This window comes from Prunus avium, chromosome 1 (assembly GCF_965620075.1).
Source record: "Prunus avium chromosome 1, drPruAviu1.hap1.1, whole genome shotgun sequence".
NCBI classification, from domain to species: domain Eukaryota; kingdom Viridiplantae; phylum Streptophyta; class Magnoliopsida; order Rosales; family Rosaceae; genus Prunus; species Prunus avium.
In genome coordinates this window covers 50,898,230-50,920,963 of record NC_142284.1, presented here as the reverse complement: position 1 = coordinate 50,920,963, position 22,734 = coordinate 50,898,230, and the positions used below count along the sequence as shown (strand labels likewise).

At 38.5% G+C, this 22,734-nt stretch overlaps 2 protein-coding genes and 1 non-coding gene across 5 annotated transcripts; 2 read left to right on the top strand and 1 right to left on the bottom strand.

Moving 5' to 3' along the window:
• Positions 1-233: 233 nt before the first annotated feature.
• THO5 (THO complex, subunit 5) lies at positions 234-4,528 on the bottom strand. Its single transcript, XM_021964583.2, has 7 exons — positions 4,307-4,528; positions 3,587-4,214; positions 3,051-3,388; positions 2,652-2,908; positions 1,667-2,264; positions 1,453-1,584; positions 234-1,040 (listed from the first exon to the last, which is right to left on the bottom strand). Exons 1-7 carry the CDS (start codon positions 4,526-4,528, stop codon positions 774-776), a joined length of 2,442 nt encoding a protein of 813 aa, XP_021820275.1. The 3' UTR covers positions 234-773.
• A 144-nt stretch (positions 4,529-4,672) lies between these two features.
• On the top strand, positions 4,673-10,042 carry LOC110761992 (uncharacterized). Of its 3 annotated transcripts, XR_002527458.2 has the most exons (13): positions 4,673-4,813; positions 4,921-4,969; positions 5,064-5,112; positions 5,208-5,293; positions 5,431-6,527; positions 6,636-6,827; positions 6,926-7,095; positions 7,193-7,424; positions 8,271-8,406; positions 8,812-8,903; positions 9,004-9,127; positions 9,280-9,419; positions 9,617-10,042. XR_002527458.2 is itself a non-coding variant. In XM_021964584.2 (12 exons), the coding sequence occupies exons 1-12, from the start codon at positions 4,728-4,730 to the stop codon at positions 9,689-9,691; spliced, it is 2,388 nt and encodes a 795-aa protein (XP_021820276.1). In that variant the 5' UTR covers positions 4,673-4,727; the 3' UTR covers positions 9,692-10,042. The 3 variants fall into 3 exon arrangements, 2 of the variants coding, with proteins under 2 accessions (XP_021820276.1, XP_088102981.1); XM_021964584.2 differs by lacking the exon at positions 9,280-9,419; XM_088246855.1 differs by lacking the exon at positions 9,617-10,042 and having other exon boundaries at positions 9,004-9,419.
• Positions 10,043-22,448: 12,406 nt separating this feature from the next.
• Positions 22,449-22,555, top strand: LOC148297975 (small nucleolar RNA R71). Its single transcript, XR_015833262.1, has one exon. It is a non-coding gene; the product is annotated as a small nucleolar RNA R71 (small nucleolar RNA).
• Positions 22,556-22,734: the final 179 nt, after the last annotated feature.

Here is a 22,734-nt window from a genome sequence, read left to right as displayed (position 1 = left end):
CAAAGATGTTCTCAATACTGTTGCTCCATAAGCTTGAGTTCACTGGGACAAACTATTTTCGTATGAGGTCTTCACTTCCTGGGGCATGGTTTGAGTTAAACTTACTTGTTGGAGGCATACAAAACTGTAGTCTGTGCATCCAGAAAACAGTTCTGTGAAGTGATGCCGTAAAATATACTAGAACTCATGTCACGTGATCTCCCTTTTGGAAGGATACTATCCAGTGAATAATCAAGAGAAGCACAATAGTCAAAATAACATCAACAATCAATCCTCAATCTTCAATCTCTTTGTTACAGTCATGAGTGTTTTACAAGTTTAAAGATGACAAGGCAATTATGATTTTTGCCCTGAGATCACCAAGACAGCTTAATTTTCACGCTGCAAGTTGAACAGAAGATCTCTCTTCAAACAAGAAATAGTTACCGGTTGAGCACGGTGCCACCTGAATGTTGCTCAATCTATTTCCGAAAAGATGATGTGCCAGTGGACCCAAAGGTCAATGATGCTCTCTTCATAAACTCCACACTCATCAGTTATAGGTGATAAATTTTGATGATCCCAGAAAATTATGGTCGTCGTCTGCCTTGCATGCTTAGTTGTGAAATAATACTGAACAGGTGAATAACATTTTGAATGAGCAAGAAAAGTTCTTTGCAATTGAATTGTTCAAATAAATATCCTCCGATAGTTTCTTCCAGCACCTGGCTGATAGGCTGCTCCAGTGGTCCAGCAGCAACAGTTTTTTTCATATTCAGATACTGAGACTCAGTCTAGTAAGGATAGCCAGGAGTGCATTCCATATCCTTCCAAGATATCATCTTCCTGCGATCCCTTCCTCTAAAAGATCTGGCAACAAGCTGACCAATAACAGGCTTACACAAACCAACATCAACCACAGAAGTGCTCAGTCTCTTTTCAGAAGACGGGGATGCCTCATCCATGTAATAATCGAACAACATTGCCAGACAACAAACCTGATGAGCTAAGATATTATTTTCTTCACCTTGAGGTAACATCTTCACTATGTGCAGATTGACCTGCGAGACGCAAAAGGAAATTGTCAATTTACAGTGCCCATTCAGGAGAGAAGTAAAATATGTAGTACTAAGCAATACACCACAAACAAGGAAAAGGTCATCATACTGCTGCGATGCCGATAAAATAAATACAGACTAGATGGTTAACTAGTGAAAGTGCAAGAATTGAATTACAGATTGAGACAATAGGAACAATAATTCATAGACTAGATGTTAATATGCTTTCACCGAAAGCAACTCAGCAGAAAATGCTTAATCTTGATTTGCGTTTAAAAATCTTTTAAGTGGGAGCAAATATAGTACAGAAAACTACTATGCCATCCCATTTCTCTTATGTCCTGAAGAACCCAGAGCCCAGAACAAAATGCCACCCCCTACTGATTTACAAATGATAGCTACGTCAACTGCTTACCTCTGCTTCCATTGCACGGAGTTCATTATAGCACTCAGAGTCATTGCTCTCTTTATGGTTGTCTCCAGATATACTGTAAAGACTCAATGCAAAAAAAGGAGGCCTCAAAGGATACTCCATGCTGATCTTAATCTGCCATAACAGAAATGATAAGAAATAACGGAAAATTTGGCGCAAAGTATGACAAAATATGATTGGATGGATCATAAGCTACCTTGGCTTCCAACTTCGCTTTCCTCTTATCCGTGTCTATACTCCTGGTTAAAACAAGACTAAATTCTCTGACCCCAAAATCCATCCATGAGTTTCCAGCAACCTCAAAGCATTCAATAGGCACTCCATTTTCTTCCTCTGGCACAACATGTGCTGGTTCGTCAAGATCACTCTCAATATCCAGCAAAAAATCTGAATCTTCATCATGTTTCTTAAAACTTAGCGATTTTGCTTTGCTGATAGGAGGACTTTTTGAAAGTAAAGCCAGCCGCCTGGAGCGGTCAAGATTAGCTCCTTTTTGGTGAGCAAGTTTAGTATCACTGGAAACTGATGCAACTGGAACCAAAGATGGAAGTTCCCCATCTTCCCTCATACTCTCCAGCTCTTCCTTTGAAGAACCAGAACGTCCAACCAAATCAACATCCATAGGTTCCTGACCCTGCTCCTTATCTATGACAGACAAAGATGATGCCAGATTAGGTGGAGGTCCTACAGGTGAAAAACCATGCAATTTGCACAAAGGGGTATGCAAAACCCATGGAACACTTTCACAAGACAAAGCAGGCCATTTAAGCTTCATAAGTGATTCAATCTGTTCCCTGTAAGCCAATCAAAGAATGCCAACTTCTCAACATAGGGCATACCTTACCACATTCACAAATAAGACACTAAGAGACTTCCAATAGAAAGAAAAACTGTCAAATACACATAAAAGTTATAGATAGATAGAGCAGATTTAAGTTCCAAAGAAACGGGCAAGGAATTAAAAATATAAATAAAATAAAACACACACACACACACACACACACAACACAAAAACTAGCTACTTTATACCAAAAGAAGTGCCAATAGCAGTCACAACCAAGTAGAACAAAACCACTAGAGCTAACATTCTGATTTGATCACATTGGTGTATCCTTATCCTACAGATTTTCTAGAATGTTCTTGATGATACAAGATGCTAAATATACTGAGCAGTGACTCACACAAGAGCCATCTGAGCTTTTTTCCGGGAGCGAATTCTTCGTACAACTGTCTGTATTCGATTCTGCTGGCGATAAAGTGACAGACCAGATATAACATCATGTTTAACTGTATCACCACTTGGAGTTTCAGGGGCAGCAAGCAAAGGTGACACCTCAGGCAAGAAATCAATTCCGGCCAAATGTTGAGCCCACTTATATGGACGGGAAGTTCTCCTTTCCTCAAAGGCAGGAGCATCACCAACAATGAGCTTGGCTGACTGCATCAGTAAGTACAAAATAAATATGAGCACTATATGAACTGTTAATAGAATAGGCAGAATGAGAGACAAAGAGGATGGAGAGGGATAAGACTTAAACCCGCACATAGATAACCAAAGACCACCAAGAAAACATTACTACCTGATGGGGAAGCTCAAGGCCAGTGTCATCTGGGAATAGGTTGCATAAGATGTTATTCTCCGCTACCTCATGGGATCCATCAATTCCAACACATACAACATTCAACTTCAACAAATACTCAAACTTGAGGGTCATAAGTTTTGAAGACTTTGGATCAGAAGCCTCATCATCATGAATATGAAGGATGATTTTCAGCGGATGAACTTGATATACCCCTGATTGCTCAAGGTTCTGCTTGACTGGAACCCTCTTCGGCCGCTTTCTCCTTCTCTGCCCATCATCTTCCTCATCTGGTGCATCATCCTCCAGCCTACTAGTCTCCGCATTGGTTGAAACGCCTGTTCCATTACATAACATTAGTATTTAACTATTTTTTTTCTTCTTTTATTTTTAGACTGAGCAGACTGAAAACCAAATCCAAAAACAAATACCACAGCACTCATAAATTGATTAATTTCATCTGGGCAAGTTTATGCCCATTGAAAGCATCCAAATTTATGTTCATAACTACATATTAAGAGTCGAGCATTAGTTACCAGTATCCTTGTTTGCTTGCTGGTGAGCAAAAGCTTGAGCTTCCTTCACACTTCCCACTATCTCCAACTCAATTTGCTCATCAAACGCTTCTTTCTGCGCCGTGAACTGAGAGTAAACTACATATAAAGGCGGCGGAAGCAACTCGGCCGAGTGGTGCTGCTTGAGCTTCTTGGTATGTTGAAGCCCTAACTGATTCTGCACCGGCAACGACGCCTTCTTCAGCGACTTCAGATGCGAAGGAAGACTCGACAGGAACTTCTTCCGATTCGCAATCGTCTCCAACAGACCCTTCCTATGTATCTCCAACTTCTGATGAAGCTTGCAGAGCTCTTTCCGCTGAAACAGCTCAAAATTGAGCCTCTTCATCATAAGGTCGTGCGCGACGTCGTTTGACAATGTCGGCGCTTTGATATGGCCAGGGGAGTCGCGAAAGAACTCTTCTTCAGGCACGAGCTCGATGTCTGGGTACTTGGACTTGAAGTCTTTGCAAGCTTTAATGGCTTTAACGTAGTGACTCTTCTCGTACATCAGATTATGGAGCTGCAACGTCGTCAAGTCCACCGGTGCCTTCGCGCTTTCTGTCTCGGCTTTCACTCGGTCTTCATCGAGCAAGATCGAACGATTCGCCTGCAAATTCAATCAAACAAAACGCAAAATTCAACAAAAACCCTAAAACCCTAAAATTTGAATAATGGGAAACCCTAAGACAGTTTCAGAACCTGGCGGAGGGTGACGAAATTGAGGAACATTTGAGTGACGAGCTCGCGGAGCTCCGATTTAGGTTTGTTTTCTTGTTTAATGGCGAGCATCTTCGTCACTATCTCCTCAACTGAGGACTTGCTCTCTTGAAGCATTTCGTACGGCGACTTCTCTGGTTTCTTCTGCGTCTGAACAGCTTCTTCCTCCACCAGCATCCCCTCCTCTATCTCATCGTCTTCCATGTTTCTCCTCAATTGCTTTCGCTGTGTGTCTGTGTCTTCGCTTTGTATTTTGCCTTTTTTATATAATAAAAATGAAGAAAGAAAGAAAGAGAGAAAGAAATTGCTTTATATTTCCCTCCAGCGCGAAACGGCGTCGTTTCATATTGCGGCGGTGCTATAGAAAGAGGGACGCCGAGTAATTTGGAGCTGTTCTGCGGCTATGGTGACTATGGCAGAACTTGAAGAGCAAGGTCCTGCCATGACAACTCTCGGCTCTCTCTTGAAGCTCACCGAAGTCTTTCTCTGGTTCATCTCTTTGCCTCTGTTTCTCTCTGACCAAATATTAGGGCATTGCCTTTACTCTCTGTGTACTGTGATTACTCGGTTTTCTAAGTCCGCGTATGCTTTGGCAGGGACGATGGTTTGGAGACGAAAGACAGGTCCTTTTCCATTGGACAAACTGTAAGTCTTTGGTTTTTTTAGCTCAATTGCAGTTTTCTTTTTGAAAGCTTGAGACTTTCTGTTGAATGCTTTGAATCTCGCCCTGTAATTTCAGAAACCAGCTGGCGATGGTAGTGGTGAAGGCTCAAACCTTCTGGATTCAGGCTAGTTATTCACTTTCATTGAACGCTATAATTAAGTTATGCGTCTCTACTCTCAATTGTTTTTATAAGTTTTAGTGGGAATTTCTGGGTTTCAGAGTGTGGAACTTTGCCAGAGGATATGGAGCTTACTAAACAGATGAATGCATTGGGGCTTCCAGTCTCATTCCTCACAAATAAGGAAGTAAGTTAACATTTCTATGTAGAACTATGTCATTTCAATTGAAGATAAAATACTGCTTAAACCGCATTCACATCTACTACCAGAAGGACAAGTGATAATTTTTGGTCTGTTGATTTGATAATGGTACCCATTTGCAGAAGAGGAACAGAAAGGCGGAAGGCAAAAGAAAGGTTATGCGCTTGAAGCATCCAGTCACTTCCCAACGCTATGTGGTGGAAGCACTGGAGTCCTCCAAAGTGAGTGTGGAGGAGATTGCATCTCCCGTTAATTTTGATGGTAACACAGGCATTTCTTTGTCTTGTATATCAATGATGGGTCAAAGTGAATCATCTTCCTCAGATGTTGCAGTGGATGCCATTAAATTTCAGTGCCTCTCTGTTGAAGGAGATAATCCAGCAAGTTCAACTGAGATTACTAGCGATGCTTCCAAGGAACAAGATTGTGATGGAATATTGGGTGTTGTTTGTAATGATGGCCAGGATTATGATTCTTTACACAGCAGTGCTGTGGTCAATGACAAAATGAAAATTTCAGCGAGCACTACTGATTTAAATGATGGAATTTTCTCAGGAAGCTGCTCAACAGATGCTGCTATTAGCCAGGAATCAGGTGGAAGATTAATGGAGCATGATCACTTAGAGTGTTCATTGATGACTTTGCATGAAGCAGAAGGTGCTAAGATTTGCGAGGATTATGTCCCTGAGAAACCATGTGTTTCTGAATCAGTTTCATATTCCACGTGTTCAGAAGTGCTTGACCATGATGGATCTGACAGCCAGGACAACGGTGATGTTGGAGACTGGATGGTATATTGGGATTCTTACTACATGAGGAATTACTTCTATAATATCAGAACAAGTACTTCGACATGGCACCCACCCCAAGGCATGGAATTTTTAGCAACTGTTGACACTACATATAAGTCAAATGAAATGACTGCTCAAGTAATTGAGATGAATGTTACCACTGATTTAGAGACAACAGATTTATGTGGTTTGAGTAAAACTGAATCATTTGAAGAAGCAATCAGTGATGATGTTTCACAGGGTCAGCCATATTGTGAGCTCAGGGGGGGCCTTGAACTCACTGTTGACAATTCCATGTCTGATACAACTTTGCCAACTGGCAGTCTAAGCAGATGTCTGGAACATTCAGTTGAACTTAATGAAAGCAATAACACCAGTAATGATGGAAATGCATCATACTTGTCATCAAATGTCCAGGACCTTGCTCGGTATGTTGTCTTCTTATATCTGCATCTTCTCCCATTGAAATTCATTTTTCTGATTGATAATGTTACTAAATGACGACCCTGAGACTTTTCATTGGATGGTGCTCACAGTTTCAGAAACAAAACCAAGCAGTTGGTTGCCGATGAGGTCTACAAAAATGATTTGGAACCAACTCTTCCGGAAAAAACTGATGAACCAAATACTATTGATCTCTATAATGAACCTAGTAAAATTAACTCTTGTGAGGAAACCCTTGAAGATTTTGAAGGTGATGACGCCTTTCAAATATTAGATATGAGCAGGTAGAATTCAAAATAACGGCCTTGATTGGCGCTGTTTCAGCTTGTTTTGTTTTCCTGAAACCCATATGAACTTTTGTCTACTACTTTTTTGTTTGCAGCTTGTCCAATACATACACTGAAAAAGTTTCTGAAGATTTTAATATGCATTCAGGAACTGGAGTTCCTGCAATAAATGAGATGGAAATGCATCATGACCTTTCTGTAGTAAAACGGAAAAAGAAAGTGAGAAGAACGAAAATTCAGAGGAAATTATCTAATGAGAATGAAGGTTAGTGAATTAACTTTTTTGCTACTATTAGTGCATTTATATATATATTTTTTCTCTGCATTTGCATCCTTTCTGATGAACCATTCTCGTATTGCAGAACTTCTGTTTCAAGGGTTATTCAAAGAGTTTTCTGCTGATATTGGCAAATATTGGTGTCAGAGATACCGATTATTCTCCAGATACGATGATGGTATAAAATTGGATGAGGAAGGATGGTTCTCTGTTACTCCAGAACCTCTAGCTAGGCATCATGCAGAACGTTGTGGTAGTGGCATCATCATTGACTGTTTTACTGGAGTTGGTGGGAATTCCATCCAATTTGCACATATGTGAGTAATACAGTGAATGTCTTACAATTTACTGTTGTTATTCCAAAGTTCCTCCTGGTAAACCTGATGAGTCTTATGGTAAGGAAAAAACTTGTTGGAAAGTGTTATCTTATACAGTGGGTCTGATCGTAGGATCTTAAGACTAGAAACTACTAATTCCAAAAAATATATTTTGAATGATCACTTTTTAAGTACAGTTCAGTTATCAAAGAAGACCAGGTAGATAATACAGGCACACAAGCACATTTATGTGCCTGCATGCATTTTAGTGTGTCTATGCATGTACTGATGTATATTTGGTAGTAAAAACTTCTGGCCTAATCAAGCATTCAAGTAAGCTTCTGATTCTGAAGTTGCAGTTAGGGGAGGCACCATCAAAATAGATGATTAATAGTTGATGATGTTCTTTCATCCATTGAAAGGTTTGGTCTAGCTGACATTTTCACTGACTTTCATCCCTTGACTGATATTCTTTCATCTCACTGACATTATCATTTCAAAATTCCCTGTAGGTTACTTTCTGCGTTCATATTGTTGACATTAAACAGATTGAGACATGTTATGATGCATAATAATGATTCATGTTGATGAAGAACATATGTTTTTAATGGATATATTGCATAACATTAATTGTATGCTAGTTTGACCACCTGTTTTACATTATAATATTTTCAGTTCAATTGGCAAATTCAGTACTCTTTTGTTATTTATTTTATTAATTAGTTGACTGATAAAGAATAATTTTAGTACCTTTAAAATTGATGAACCGATGTCTGAGATTTTAAGCAGGACCCAGGCTGCTGCTTTTTTATTTATTTAGTTTTTCACATACATGTGATACTGCAGAAGCAAACATGTGATAGCAATTGATATTGATCCAAAGAAGATTGATTATGCGCACCATAATGCTGCCATCTATGGGGTTGATGACAGGATAGATTTCATAAAGGGGGACTTTTTTGATTTGGCACCAAAGCTGAAGGTACTAAAACAATTTTCAATGTTGTATTTTGTATGTTTGGGATTGCAAAATGCTTTCTGTTATGCTTTACTAGACCCTGTGTTTTGGTAGATTTCCTTGGTTGTATTTGTAGAGGGGTACCTTTGACAATATTTTGTTCAGCAGGTTTTTGGCATTTCTGTTGTTTTGCTATTGATTACCCAATGCTGGGTGGTGGCAATTCTGAATTGCTGTAGTTTTTGACACTATCATAGTTTTGTTGAATAATTTTTAGACTTATCTCTGCTGGTTTATGTAATAGGTGCCGAATATGCCGCATAATTATACTTGGAAGTCATTAGGTTTTTAGTTAACAAATTATATACTTGACTTTTTATTTTTAGCTTTTTTTAATTTCTTCAGTTATCAATATTCCTTTTACTGCAGGCAGACACAGTCTTTTTGTCACCTCCGTGGGGAGGACCTGATTATGCAAAAGTAAAGACATATGACCTTAGGATGCTTAAGCCACATGATGGGTGCGTTTCCTCGCCCTTATTTCCTTTTTTGTTGTTATTCTTTTAAATTCCTGAGTTGAAATCATATTAATTTTCTCATCCTTTATTACTCATTGTGCAGATATTTTCTCTTTAACACTGCAAAAGAAGTTGCTTCTAGGATTGTCATGTTTCTTCCGAGAAATGTTGATCTCAACCAATTAGCAGAGTTGGCTTTATCAGGGAGTCGACCATGGTCATTAGAGGTACTTTCTTATCTTTTTGTTTTTCAAATTCAAAATGCCTTCAAGTTTATTGGCCCCTACCACCCCTCTTATCACATGGCTGAATAGTAGTTGTGTGAATAAAAAGATTGTGGAGCCATTTTCATACTAAAGACAGAATGAAAATCCTTCAGAGATCTGAAAGTGATCGTAACTAAAGGGACAAAAGGAAAATCACTGCGTACCAAGAAAGAAAAGAGGTAGATCATACATGTTTATTAGTTGGCAAAGCAGCATGGCATTGAGGCTTGAACTTGGGGGTGAGCTCTTGACAGTAAGTAGATTTTACTCTGTCCCCACTCTCCACCACTGGATAGTGGTGCCTGGAGAGACCCATCGATCTAGAATAACAATTTCATGTTTTCATTTGCTGTAATTGTTAGGCCAGGAATATTGTTAATTTCTTTTCTGTAATCTATGACCAAATAGAGTATGACACTCTAATCTGAGTGTTGGGGTATTTGGTTTCAGGTAGAGAAAAATTTTTTAACTGGCAAGTTGAAGGGCATAACTGCTTACTTCAGTGACACGACTGGGAGACAATGATAGTTTTAGCTTTATTCATAAGAGATGAATATTGAGCAGCTTTCAAGGGTGCGCGTTAATGCAATGTTGTTACTCACCATAAGCGGTTTGGTAGTTGCAGTTTTGATTTTGAATCGCAGAAACCATTTGCCTTGTGTTGGCCGGAGCCTCATGCAATTGAACTTTTTTCACTCTATAACTATTATTGGTGAGATGAAAAGTTTCAGCTCTGTATTATTGTACAGTCATCTAAGCTAGTGTGATGCAATTCTAGTCATGTTGTAAAAGCAACAGTCATGTATCAATAATCAATGAGCTGTGTTCTGATTGAAATATATACATAACTTTTACTGCAAGAAAACGTTGTTTTTACCCTCTGACTTGATTATAGACATAGATCAGATTTACTTGTTCTTGAGATTTGTTGTTGATAACCTTTTTCAGTCAGATTTGGAAACTTTCCATTAAAAACAGTCGGATTTTGTAACATGTTGTGAGCTGCATAAATCCGGCTTGAGCGGCACGAATTCAGGTTTGTGTAGCTGCCATGGCCCATGGGCGTGGGTTTGGACATAATAATGGCTCGACTTCTTTCTCGAGAGTCAAAATATTCCCCCCTTTTATGGCTCAATTTTCTCATAAAGATTGAATTACCCACCCCAGCAAACCAAATTATATATAAACCAACCAAATTATATCCATTTGTCTTATCCCAAGTGTGATTTGACGGTGATGAAAAATAGCAACTCCTATATTCTTGTCAATGACAGTATGGCATGTGTGTATAAGTTTTTTTTGTATTTTTGATGAAGTATTTTTGCACATGTGTTAAATTGTGATTTACAAGAATTCTAGAGAAAGAAGCAAAGCAGTTCCAAAAAAATATTGAGAAGGTTTGAGCATCTCCAAGGGAAGAGACAAAAGAGTTGGCAAACCTCATTTGTCTTGCCACATCAGCATTTTCATGCTCCAAGGGAAGAGGCAAATGGGTAGGCAAAATATACCTACTCTTCTCAACAATGCAATATTGCCTACTTGAAAGTGAAGAGGTATATTAGGCCTCACTTGCTTTTTATAATAAAATATCATCTCTATTCTCTCACCTACTTTTTATAAAATATAATAGTAAATGTAAAAGATAAAAATAAATAGGGAGTTTCACTAAAACACCCAAAATGGGGGTTGAAATTATAAAAAAACCCAACACCCAAAACACTTTATAAACACACCCAAAACCCATCATTACACACACTCAAAACCCATTTATAAACACACCCAAAAAATATACAATTGTTGACTTTGGGGTTGATTTTGGGTGTGTTTATATGTTTAAATAGTGTGTGGGTTTTTTTATAAATACATGTCTAGGATTGGGTTTATTTATAATAATCTAAAATAAATAATATAACAATGATTTGTAAACTTGCATTGCCTAATCCCTTGGAGTGAGTGACCAACTTTTTTCATAAGGCAAATGGGTAGGCAACATACCACCTAGGTTGTTATACTACAATTTTGCATACTTCATTTACGTACTCCCTTGGATAAGACAAAGACAAATTATGGCATATCAAATAAGCTTATTTACTTTAGTGCCCCTTGAAACTTCAGTCAAATTTTACTTTATCCCCCAAGTTAAAGTGACCCACTTAAACTCCTTGATCATGATTTTGTGTTCCACTTGACCCCCACCGTTATCTCAATTAATAACTTTGTTAGTTTTGATGATGGGGCATGGCTATTTTAGTCTTTTTACTATAAGTGATGATGTGCCCTGTGATGGGCCCACTTTTTTTCTTCAAACTGAATTAAATATATAATTAATTCTTTAATTATATATATATATATATATATATATATAGATAAATAAATAAATAAATTTGTTTCTTCTCTATGCTTTAAAAATAAAAATAAATAAATAAATAAGTTCTACCCAGATCCAACTCTACCCAACAACACCTGCCGAAGCGGCTTCCCCAACCCCTCTCCACTCCTCTAATGGTGGAGGCACATAGGGACCAATGCAATCACTGGCCCTCACTGAGACTGCACTGGCCCCACTGAAATTTTTTTATAACAAAAAAAAAGAAAAAAGAAAGTACTAGTATGCAGCCCAATTTCCTCTAAGCTAAAAGTCCTTTACCACATAGGCCATATTTAGCAGCCAAAAGTAGTATTTAGCCAAAACTACATGACCATGTGGGCCCTACTGACCAACCAAATTTCCTACAACCATACGCTACCCATTCCTAAAAGGATTAGAATTATTATTATAATTATATATTATCTTCTTATATAAATCAATAAACCTAAGCCTTTTTCTCTTTTATTGGGTCATAAACACAACCAGACTAGCTAGTTGCTTGTGCATTTGTTTTTCTTCTCAAATTCTAATTATATTATCAAGTTTTTTTATTTCTATTGATTTTAATGAGTCTTTCAATTTATATGTAGATTACCAAAGGGAAAAGGCTTTGGAGATATTTTCTGCTATGAATATTGTGAAGAATCGGTTACGCAATCAAATGGGGGATTTGTGGATGAATGATTACTTGGTTGCATATATTGAGAAAGACATTTTTAATAGTATAGATTACGAGGTTGTTATGCAACGATTTCAAAATATGAAAACTCATCAAGGACAATTATGATTGTAATGAATAAACAATATAGACAATATGATTTTTGATGTTTTGATGTTTTGATGTCTTGTAACTTTGAAGTTTTTATTATTTATATTTTGTGAGAGGCCCCTAAACACATGAAATCATGGCTTCACAACTACAGTCCTCCATGCTTCTTCCTTCCAATTTCCAAAACATAAAAAAGAAAATAAAAGATCAATCCTTATCCCCAAAGAATGGCCTCATCCTTCCTCATTTATCCTTTCTCTGCAACCAACCACCGCACCATCATCCATAACCATCCAAACCAACCACCAGCCATACCATCAGAGGACCCGCAGTACATGATCGAGCCCAAGACGTTGACAGTGAATGCTGTCATCGCGCCTCTTTCTTCAGCAACATTTGCTCTCTCTTCCAAACTTTGACTGTCTCGTCCACCGACCCAATGTACACCAACCCCTCGACATTGGCGACGATGGAGTTGTCGTTGTGGCCGTGGATGGACGAAATGACATTAGAGTGCTTGGTCCACAGGGTTTTTTGTCTTTTGTTTTGAATTATTGTTTGAAAAGCTAGTGATTTAGGGTTTGTCCATTTGATTTGGAGTAAAAATGTTTCAAGTTAGGTATAGAATGAGGGAATTTTGGGTTTGAATGTGGGGATTGAAGGCTGGGATTTGGGGATGATTTGATTGGAGAGAATCGTTGGAAAGCCTAGGTTTGTTTTGGGGGAGAGAGAGATCGAGAGGCATAAAGAAGAAAGATTTTTATTTATTAAATTTTTTATTTTTTATATATTTTTTTAATTAAACATGTAATTATTATTATTATTATTATTTTATATTTTATTTAATTTAAACAAAAAAAGTGGGCTCTTCACATGACATGTCATCACTTGTGGTAAAAAGACTAAAATGGATATGTCACATCATCAAAACTGACTGAATTATTAATGGAGATAAAGGTGGGAGTAAAGTGGAACACGAAATCATGGTCAATGAGGTTAAGTAAGCCACTTTAACTTTGAGAGTCAAAATGAAATTTGACCGAAATTTCAAGGATTACTACAGTAAATAAGTCTATAAAATATGGGTCACTTTGGATGGTGATGTGAACATAAAGATGTTGGATGTAGCTGCCAAGTGCCAACCCGTGGCTGCTTTTTGCTGTGACAAATAATAAACAAGAAGCAAACAGTTTCCTACTTCTTCCTGTGAATCTGTGACATTGGGTTGTCTGTATTATTGTATTGCTTGGTTTATATCAACTCTCCCATAATTTCAACGATTATGCCCAACCACCACTGACCTTGGATTTGTAACCAAATGAGGAGATTTCAAATCCTTTTCTTTAGATGAATCCCACAGTATTCACAAATGTATGAAAGGACGCAGGGACAAACCTAGGATTTCAAAATGGAGTGGGCTAAACTTACCTTACTGTTGTGAAATTTATTGCAAGCGCACAATCCGCACAAGTAATACAGTGATAAGTGAAATGTCGTTCCCACGAAGAGTGATTTAATTTACTAAGTACCAATTGTGATTAACCCAAGACTTTATTTGAACAATTGAATGATGAGATTTGGTTGACTAATTAACTAAAACAATGAATAAAAGCAAGCATAGAACAATAAAGTAGTAAGATTCAAGTTATGAGAGCACTAGAGCTTCCGATTTCACCATAGCCAATTCTACCCAATTCCCTTAGCATGTTAATCCTAATTATTCTCCACGTTGACAGTCGATTTTCCCTACTTTATTCGATACTCCATCCCTGGTTATACCAAAAGTACTCTTATTACCAACCCACTCTATCCCTAGTGATGGAATTAAGATAATAAGAACCCATTAAACTCTTGAAAAATCTGCAAAACAACCACATAAGTCATGACGAACATCCCTGTCTAATCATGTAACTTATGGCATCTATTACAAGAAGCAACCCTAAATTGGATATCCCTATCATCAATTTAGCATCAAAACAATTAAATGTTGGCCAAATATTCAAAGCATTAAGCATGGTAATAGATACTCAACATGGAAAAATACTTGGAATTAACATTGACTAAAGTAATTGAGTATTCATGGCTAGGCTACATCGTAGCCCTAGCAAAAGAAATTAGTTCATGACAACTTTAATAAAAACCATGATAAACAGTGTCATAGGAAAGAAAAAACCAATTGAGGATTTAATCTCTGCCCAGCAGCAACTCTAGCTCCAGGTCTTGTCTTCTTCTCTCTAAAACTCTCTCTCGTGCCTTTGTAGTCTATGGTCTCCCAATAATCCTCCGAACTCCCCGGGCTTTAGGTTAAAGCTCAGTATTTATAGGCCAAAGGAATTCTCCAAAAAAGAAAGAGAAATAATAATTGATTAGGAAGTAGATGAATAGTAGGAAAGCCCCAAAAATAAAACCCAAACTGAGAAGGAAAAATAGAGATAGCTGGCAGCTGAGGAAGAGTTGGGACTTAACCAAGTCAAATAAGGAATCTGACTTTGTGGAGAGAAAAGATGCGGCTTCAGGTAAAAGATGCAATTGGTTGGCTTTGTGAGAAGAAAGTGGCTGAGAATGAAATTAAAATCTCCAATTCAAAGGAAAGTGCGGCTTAGATAACACTTGCAATTCAAAGGAGACCAGCCCATTAACACACTTTTCTCCAAAAGCAAGTGACGGTGGCAGCTTAGGTGATCAGCAATTGTCTCAACAATTGCAAAGTCAATTAGCTTTCAATGTTGACAATATTTAAATCTCATGCATAATGCTTTCTTTCCTTTCAGACCATCTCTTTATTTTGTCATCTAATGTCTCAGCAAATGCTCAACTGACGCAAACCACGTTGGCTTCCATATCAGCAATTGGCATTGGGTTGTTCTTCAAGCGGCCGGAAACACAGCAGCGTGATGGTAAATCTTCTAATTCAATCTCTCTGGCACTGGTCACTGAGACCAGTTGTGGGTATAAATTGATACTTGCACAGATGCACTCCATGTGTTTGATGAAATGACAGAGTGAATTCTTGATACTTTGTTGAGTTGATAATTCCACCCATTTGGATCCCTTAAGCTTCCAAAATTATAGTTTTTCCTCCAAAGCCTTGCTAAGTATGATTTCCTACAAAATCTTCACCAATCACATTAAACTAACCAATTTCACACGAAAACTATGCAAATAGAGATAGATTATATATGCAAAATATGAATCTATCAAACTACCTCAAACCTATCTTTTGCTAGTCCTCGAGCAAAATCAGAAACAAAAACAAACACAAAACAAAAATCTAACTAAACCACTTTCGCAGGTAATCTCGATGGCACTTAGCATGTGCCACAAGCCGTTAAACCTCTAGGTGCCCCTAGCAGGAGGAGTTGTGTCTCCTGAGGGTTTACCAGTTACGATACCCACAAACGTTTTACTGCAAAACAAAGTCGTTAAAGGCACCACTTTTAACAAGCTAATAAAAACCAATGCATGCTAATCACATATGCATCACTAAAGCTATGCCACTTTGAGTACATTGCATCATAGTGTAACGTGTAATACCAAAACCCATAACATCCAAGCTTAAAGACAACGACACTCGAACGCCATGGAATTATTTCGCCTTGACTCTAATCCTCACCGGATATCACTCTATATATTTTTTTTTTCTCTCGGAATCCTAGGCGTACACTCAAATGTCACATATGTGTATGAAGTTATGTAATGGAAATCAAATATTAACACATATGCTTAGCTTGAAGAATGGAAATTTCTGAAAATAATGTCTCATGAAAAGAATCGAATACTAAGAACTAGAGTACATACCTCACCTCCAAGCAAGATTTCCCAAAAGATCAGTTAGGTCTTCTACTCAGGTTGTAATGAAAGGCTAGGCTTGGGGTATGAAAGAAAGGAGAGGAATAACGAAAACTTAGGACATACCAAAGCATTATTCAAGATCACATACACGGCCAGCTCCTTTAGACATTTTGTAGTACTCAGCGTCCAGGAATTGTGCATATTTCCTACTCCATTTGGAGTGATTTTGAACTTTTATTCTTTTGAATTGCAAAATACTGTTTTCTTTTCTTTTGTCTTTCTTCTTTTCTTATACTTTTTTTTTTCTTGCAATTTTTGCACTAACACCTCGGTACACGCCAATTCTTTGGTGTAGAGCTCAACCTTCTTATTTTCATCACTTTGGCACATCCTAAGTTATAAGGTATGGCTTAGAAACAGGTTGTATAGGTTAAAGATAATAAGGGTGGTGAAAGAAAGGCTAAGTGTTTGGTTACAAAGGGGCTAATGATGCACACAAAAGGGTAGGATGAAAGGTCTTTTAGAGGGTGAAAACATGCATAGCCTAACATCATCTCTCATGGTCCATCCAACTTGGAAGCGACGTACCTACAAAAATAAGAGAATTCTTTAGTATTCAATACAAACCTAATGAGAGCAATCTAATTAAGAACAACATAGAAGAGTGTTTAAGAGTAGAAACAATGAAACCCCTCTCAATGAATGGCTTTTGGCTCAATTTCCTCACAAGGGTAGTCTCCACTAATATTCCATACTCATTCGAGCATAGCAACCTTGTCCACCAAAACATTACGAGCATGGTATTGTGAAGTGCAAAGATTATAATGCAATAACCCTTCATGGCAACACATTAGTTAAACACTCATGATCAAAACATGGCATATACATCTCCATTAGCAAGAAAAAGTGGTAGCTTTAACTAGATTTCACATTTCAGAAAAACTGCTTCGTTTTAGTTTTGACCGCATATCAGTTTTCAGTGAGTATCTCACAAGGTATTGCAAAGATTTTGACAAGCCTTACATGCTCAGAAAATAGACAAAAAAAACGTACATCTTTTGTTTAGATAAAATCCCATAACACATATTAGAATTGCACGAAAACTGATGTTAAACACAGATAATAATGCAGAATCGCAGAAAATTTCCTGTTCCAGACCCCTGTTCGGAAAAAATAGTTGTAACTTTCAAATGAAAAGTCAAAAAATTACGGGCCTTATATGGATGGATTCAGCACGAAAAACTGAAGAAGGCAACGCGGGCCAAATCTTCAATTCTGTTACAGAACAAAACAGTTTCAACGAAACAGAAACACCAATGTTTTGCATGACTCGAAAAAGACCAACAAAAACGAAAATTTAAAATAAAACGAATGTAACCCACCTCAAACCTAAACCAAACATTGTCCTCAATGTTTAAAAAGAAAATAGAAGTACGGACAAAGAATAGTAAAAGCAAAGAACGCGGGAAACAAACCAAAATGAAAATTAAGAAGGTAAAGAAAGAAGGTACCTAGTTGGGTTGCCTCCCAACAAGCGCTTAGTTTATAGTCCCCAGCCCGACTTGCGAGGTCATCACTCTGGATCATGCAGAGGAATGGAAGTCCGTTGTTGATCAAAATTGACTTCCAAGTATGGCTTCACTCGTTGGCCGTTTACTTTGAAAACAGTACCCTTTTCGTCGTGCCTAACTTCAATAACTCCAGAAGGAAACACTTGCAATATTGTAAATGGTCCAGACCAACGTGATTTAAGCTTCCCAGGAAAAAGTCGGAGGCGGGAATTAAATAGGAGAACTTTCTGACCAGCAAAGAAATCCTTCCTTAGAATATGCTTATCATGCCATTTCTTCGTACGCTCCTTGTAGATCTTGGCAGTCTCATAAGCTTCATTACGAAGCTCATCCATCTCATTCAATTGAATTGCCCGTTTTTCTCCTGCTGCAATCATGTCAAAATTGAGTGTTTGGAGTGCCCAATATGCCTTATGTTCTAGCTCAACCGGTAAGTGACAAGCTTTCCCAAAAACTAGACGATAAGGAGACATGCCAATAGGCGTTTTGAACGCTGTTCGATAAGCCCATAATGCATCATCCAATTTCAGTGACCAATCCTTTCTTGAAGCACTCACCGTCTTTTCTAGGATTCGTTTCAATTCTCTATTGGAAACTTCAACTTGTCCACTAGTTTGTGGATGATAGGGAGTAGTAACCTTGTGGGTAATACCATATTTAGCCAAAAGAGACTTGAATTGACGATTACAAAAGTGTGTACCTCCGTCACTGATGATGCCACGCGGAGTCCCGAATCTGGTGAAAATATTTTTTCTGAGAAATTTGACAACACCCTTGGCATCATTAGTAGGGAGAGCGATGGCTTCAACCCATTTCGACACATAATCAACAGCCACCAATATGTACTTGTTCTTCCAAGATTCAGGGAAAGGTCCCATGAAATCTATTCCCCAGACATCAAACAATTCAACTTCTAGAATATTATTCAATGGCATCTGATTTCTGCTAGAAATATTTCCAGTGCGTTGGCATCGATCACAGGCAGCTACAAATGCATAGGCATCCTTGAACAAAGTTGGCCAGAAAAATCCGGATTGCAATACCTTGGCAGCGGTTTTGGATGCACCAAAATGCCCCCCACACGCCAATGTGTGGCAATGCCGCAATATGTCTTCCATCTCTTCCTCAGGCACACATCTCCGTATAACTTGGTCAGGGCAATGTTTCCACAAATACGGATCGTCCCAATAATAATGTTTAACCAAGGAGAAAAATTTCTTCTTCTGATGAAACGATAAATCAACTGGAATGATAGTACTAGCTAAATAATTCACAAAGTCAGCATACCAAGGAGCCGTAGATGATCGAATAGCATATAACTGTTCATCAGGGAACGTCTCCATAATGGGTGTTGCGTCATCACTCACCTCTGGCTCACTGACCAGCCGCGAAAGATGGTCAGCTACCACGTTTTCAGACCCCTTTTTGTCTCGAATTTCAAGATCAAATTCCTGGAGCAATAGTACCCAGCGAATTAATCTTGGTTTTGCATCCTTCTTCGAAAGTAAATACTTTAAAGCTGAGTGATCGGTATACACTATCACCTTTGCTCCAATCAAGTAGGATCGAAATTTATCCAAGGAAAAGATTACTGCTAACAATTCTTTCTCCGTGGTGGTATAATTCCGCTGGGCGTCATTCAAAGTACGACTGGCATAATAAATTACATGAAGTAATTTATTTCTTCTTTGACCCAAAACTGCCCCTACCGCATAGTCACTAGCATCACACATAATCTCAAAAGGCAAGTCCCAATCCGGTGCGACAATGATAGGTGCAGAAGTAAGCTTCTCTTTCAAGACATTAAATGCTTCCAAACAGCTTGAATCAAAATTAAATTCCACATCTTTAAGAAGGAGATTGCATAAGGGCTTCGTGATTTTGGAAAAATCTTGGATAAATCGTCGATAAAATCCAGCATGACCCAGAAAGCTTCGAATTCCCTTTACTGTAGTGGGCGGTGGCAATTTCTCTATGGTATCAATTTTTGCCTTATCAACCTCTATTCCTTTGGCTGAAATTTTGTGCCCTAGGACAATTCCTTCTTGCACCATAAAATGGCACTTCTCCCAATTCAAAACCAAATTGGTTTCTTCACATCTTTTCAGAACTAATGCCAAATTATGTAAACAAGAATCAAAGGATGAGCCAAAAACAGAAAAGTCGTCCATGAATACCTCAATGAAGCGCTCCACCATGTCTGAAAAGATGCTCATCATGCAACGTTGAAAGGTGGCGGGGGCGTTACATAATCCGAAGGGCATGCGCCTATATGCAAACGTACCGAATGGGCATGTGAATGTCGTCTTTTCCTGATCTTCAGGTGCAATCGGAATCTGATTATACCCAGAATATCCATCTAAGAAACAATAATATGAATGCCCAGCAAGTCTTTCCAACATCTGATCAATAAAAGGCAAGGGAAAGTGATCTTTCCTTGTTGCAGTGTTTAATTTCCTGTAATCTATGCAAACGCGCCATCCTGTAGTTGTTCTTGTCGGGATTAACTCATTCTTATCATTTTTCACCACTGTAATACCCCCTTTTTTCGGTACAACTTGAACTGGGCTCACCCAACTGCTATCTGAAATTGGGTAAATTATTCCAGCATCTAATAACTTCAATACCTCAGCTCGCACAACTTCTTTCATATTCAGATTTAGTCGGCGCTGATGCTCAACTGACGGTTTAAAATTATCTTCCATAAAAATTCGGTGCATACACATGGATGGGCTAATTCCCTTAATATCTGCAATAGTCCACCCTATTGCCATTTTATGCTCCCTCAAAACTCGTAGCAATTTCTCTTCTTCTAGTTTACTCAGATTTGCAGCAATAATTACAGGAAGAGTTTCAGAATTACCCAAATATGCATATCTTAAGTGGGAAGGTAGGGGCTTCAATGTGAGCGTTGGTGCAGTAATGACACTGGGTTGTGGCTTGGAGGTTGTGACGCCAAGCTCCTCAAATTCACGCCACCTTCCAGGAGGGCGCGGTTTCATCGCTTCCAAAAAATACACCATCTCAGAAATTTTAGGATCTTCATGCTCAGTAGTAACGGAATGCACAAGGCAAGCCTCCAATGGATCACCTGGATTTTCTGCTTTAAATTTCTCAGAGACAGCTTTTTCCACTATATCTACTCGAAAGCAAGAGTCTGATTCCACTGGGTACTTTGTTGCTTCATGGACATTGACGATCACCTGCTCATCAGCCACTCGCAGAATTAATAAACCTTTATCCACATCAATTAATGTCCTCCCGGTTTTCAGAAAAGGGCGGCCCAAAATAATAGGGGTGTCGGCATCTTCTTCCATGTCCAAAATCAGAAAATCTGCTGGAAAAATGAGCTTATCAACTTTGACTAAAACATCCTCAATTATACCTCTAGGATATGTTATGGACCTGTCCGCCATCTGCAAAGAAACAGTGGTTGGGGTAATTACCCCCAACCCAATATGTTTAGCAACAGAAGAAGGCATGAGATTAATACTGGACCTTAAATCACATAAAGCTTTTTCAAAGTAAGTGGTTCCAATAGTGCAGGGTATAGTAAAACTCCCTGGATCCTTTAGCTTAGGTGGTAGCTTCCTTTGCAAAATAGCACTGCATTCTTCAGATAATTGCACTGTCTCATGGTCACCCAATTTCCTCTTCTTTGATATAATGTCCTTCATGAATTTGGCATAACTTGGCATTTGCTCCAAAGCATCGGCAAAAGGAATATTTATTTGTAATTTCTTGAAGATATCAAGAAATTTGGAGAATTGTGCATCCACTTTGTTTTTTCGAAGACGTTGTGGGAACGGAATTTGCTGTACATATGGCTTCATAGGGGCAGCAAGTGGAGGTAATTTCTCTACAGTAGCAGGTTCAATTTCTGCAGAAATTTCAGCATGTTGTGTAGCGGGTCCAATGGTGGTAGACGACGACGGCGACGAGCTAGCAATTTCTGATTTCTCTGCAATTTGCTGTTGGATATTCTTTTCTTCATCCAAGTCTACTGCTGTTTTTATTGGCCTCCCATTTCGAAGAGTTATCGCCTTCGCATGTTCTTGGTTTTTCGGATTAATCTCAGTTTGGCTTGGCAAAGCCCCATTTACTCTTCCTGTCAATACATTAGCTAGCTGGCCCATCTGAACCTCCAAATTTCGGATAGAGGCAGCTTGGTTCTGAAGGGTTGTCTCGGTTTTGCTCATAAATTGATTTGTATTGACGGAGAGAGTGTTGACATTTCCAGCAAGTTGAGTAATTATATCCTCCAATCCATGCTTCTTTTCTTGAGGTGTGAAGCCAGGTGGTCCCTGTACATTTTGGTTGTTACTCCATGAAAAATTCGGATGGTTCTTCCATCCCGGGTTATAAGTGTTGGAGTAAGGGTTATTCCGTTGTCGGTTAAAATCAGAGACTTGGTTCACTTGTTCAGATGGTGATGTGAATGGGCCAGCTCCACATTCATTGCCATGATGAGCTCCTGCACAAAATTCACAACTTAAATTAGTAGACTGAATAGCATTAACATTTAAAGTACCAAGTTGTTTAGATAGAGTAGAAATTTGTGCAGTTAACGCAGATATGGCGTCAATCTCATGAATTCCAGCTTTCTTTGGTGTTGATCTCTCACTAGGCCATTGATAGTTATTAGACGCCATCTCTTCCAGCAAGTTATATGCTTCAGTTTCTGTTTTTCCCATCAAAGCTCCTCCGGCTGCAGCATCAATTGTTGTTTTGCTTGTATTGTTCAAACCATTGTAGAATGCTTGAACTTGCATCCAAGTAGGTAGCGCATGATGTGGGCACTTCCTTAGCATATCCTTGTATCTGTCCCATGCTTCATAAAAAGGCTCCATGTCATTCTGAGCAAATGACATGATGTCATTCCTGAGTTTCGCAGTCTTTGCAGGAGGAAAGAATTTGGCTAAAAATTTCTTGGCCAAGTCGTCCCATGTAGTAATTGAATTAGGTGGTTGAGAATTCAACCATGACTTTGCCTTTTCCTTTAATGAGAAAGGAAAAAGCCTTAAGCGAACAGCATCATTGGAAGCTCCATTGCACTTAAATGTGTCAC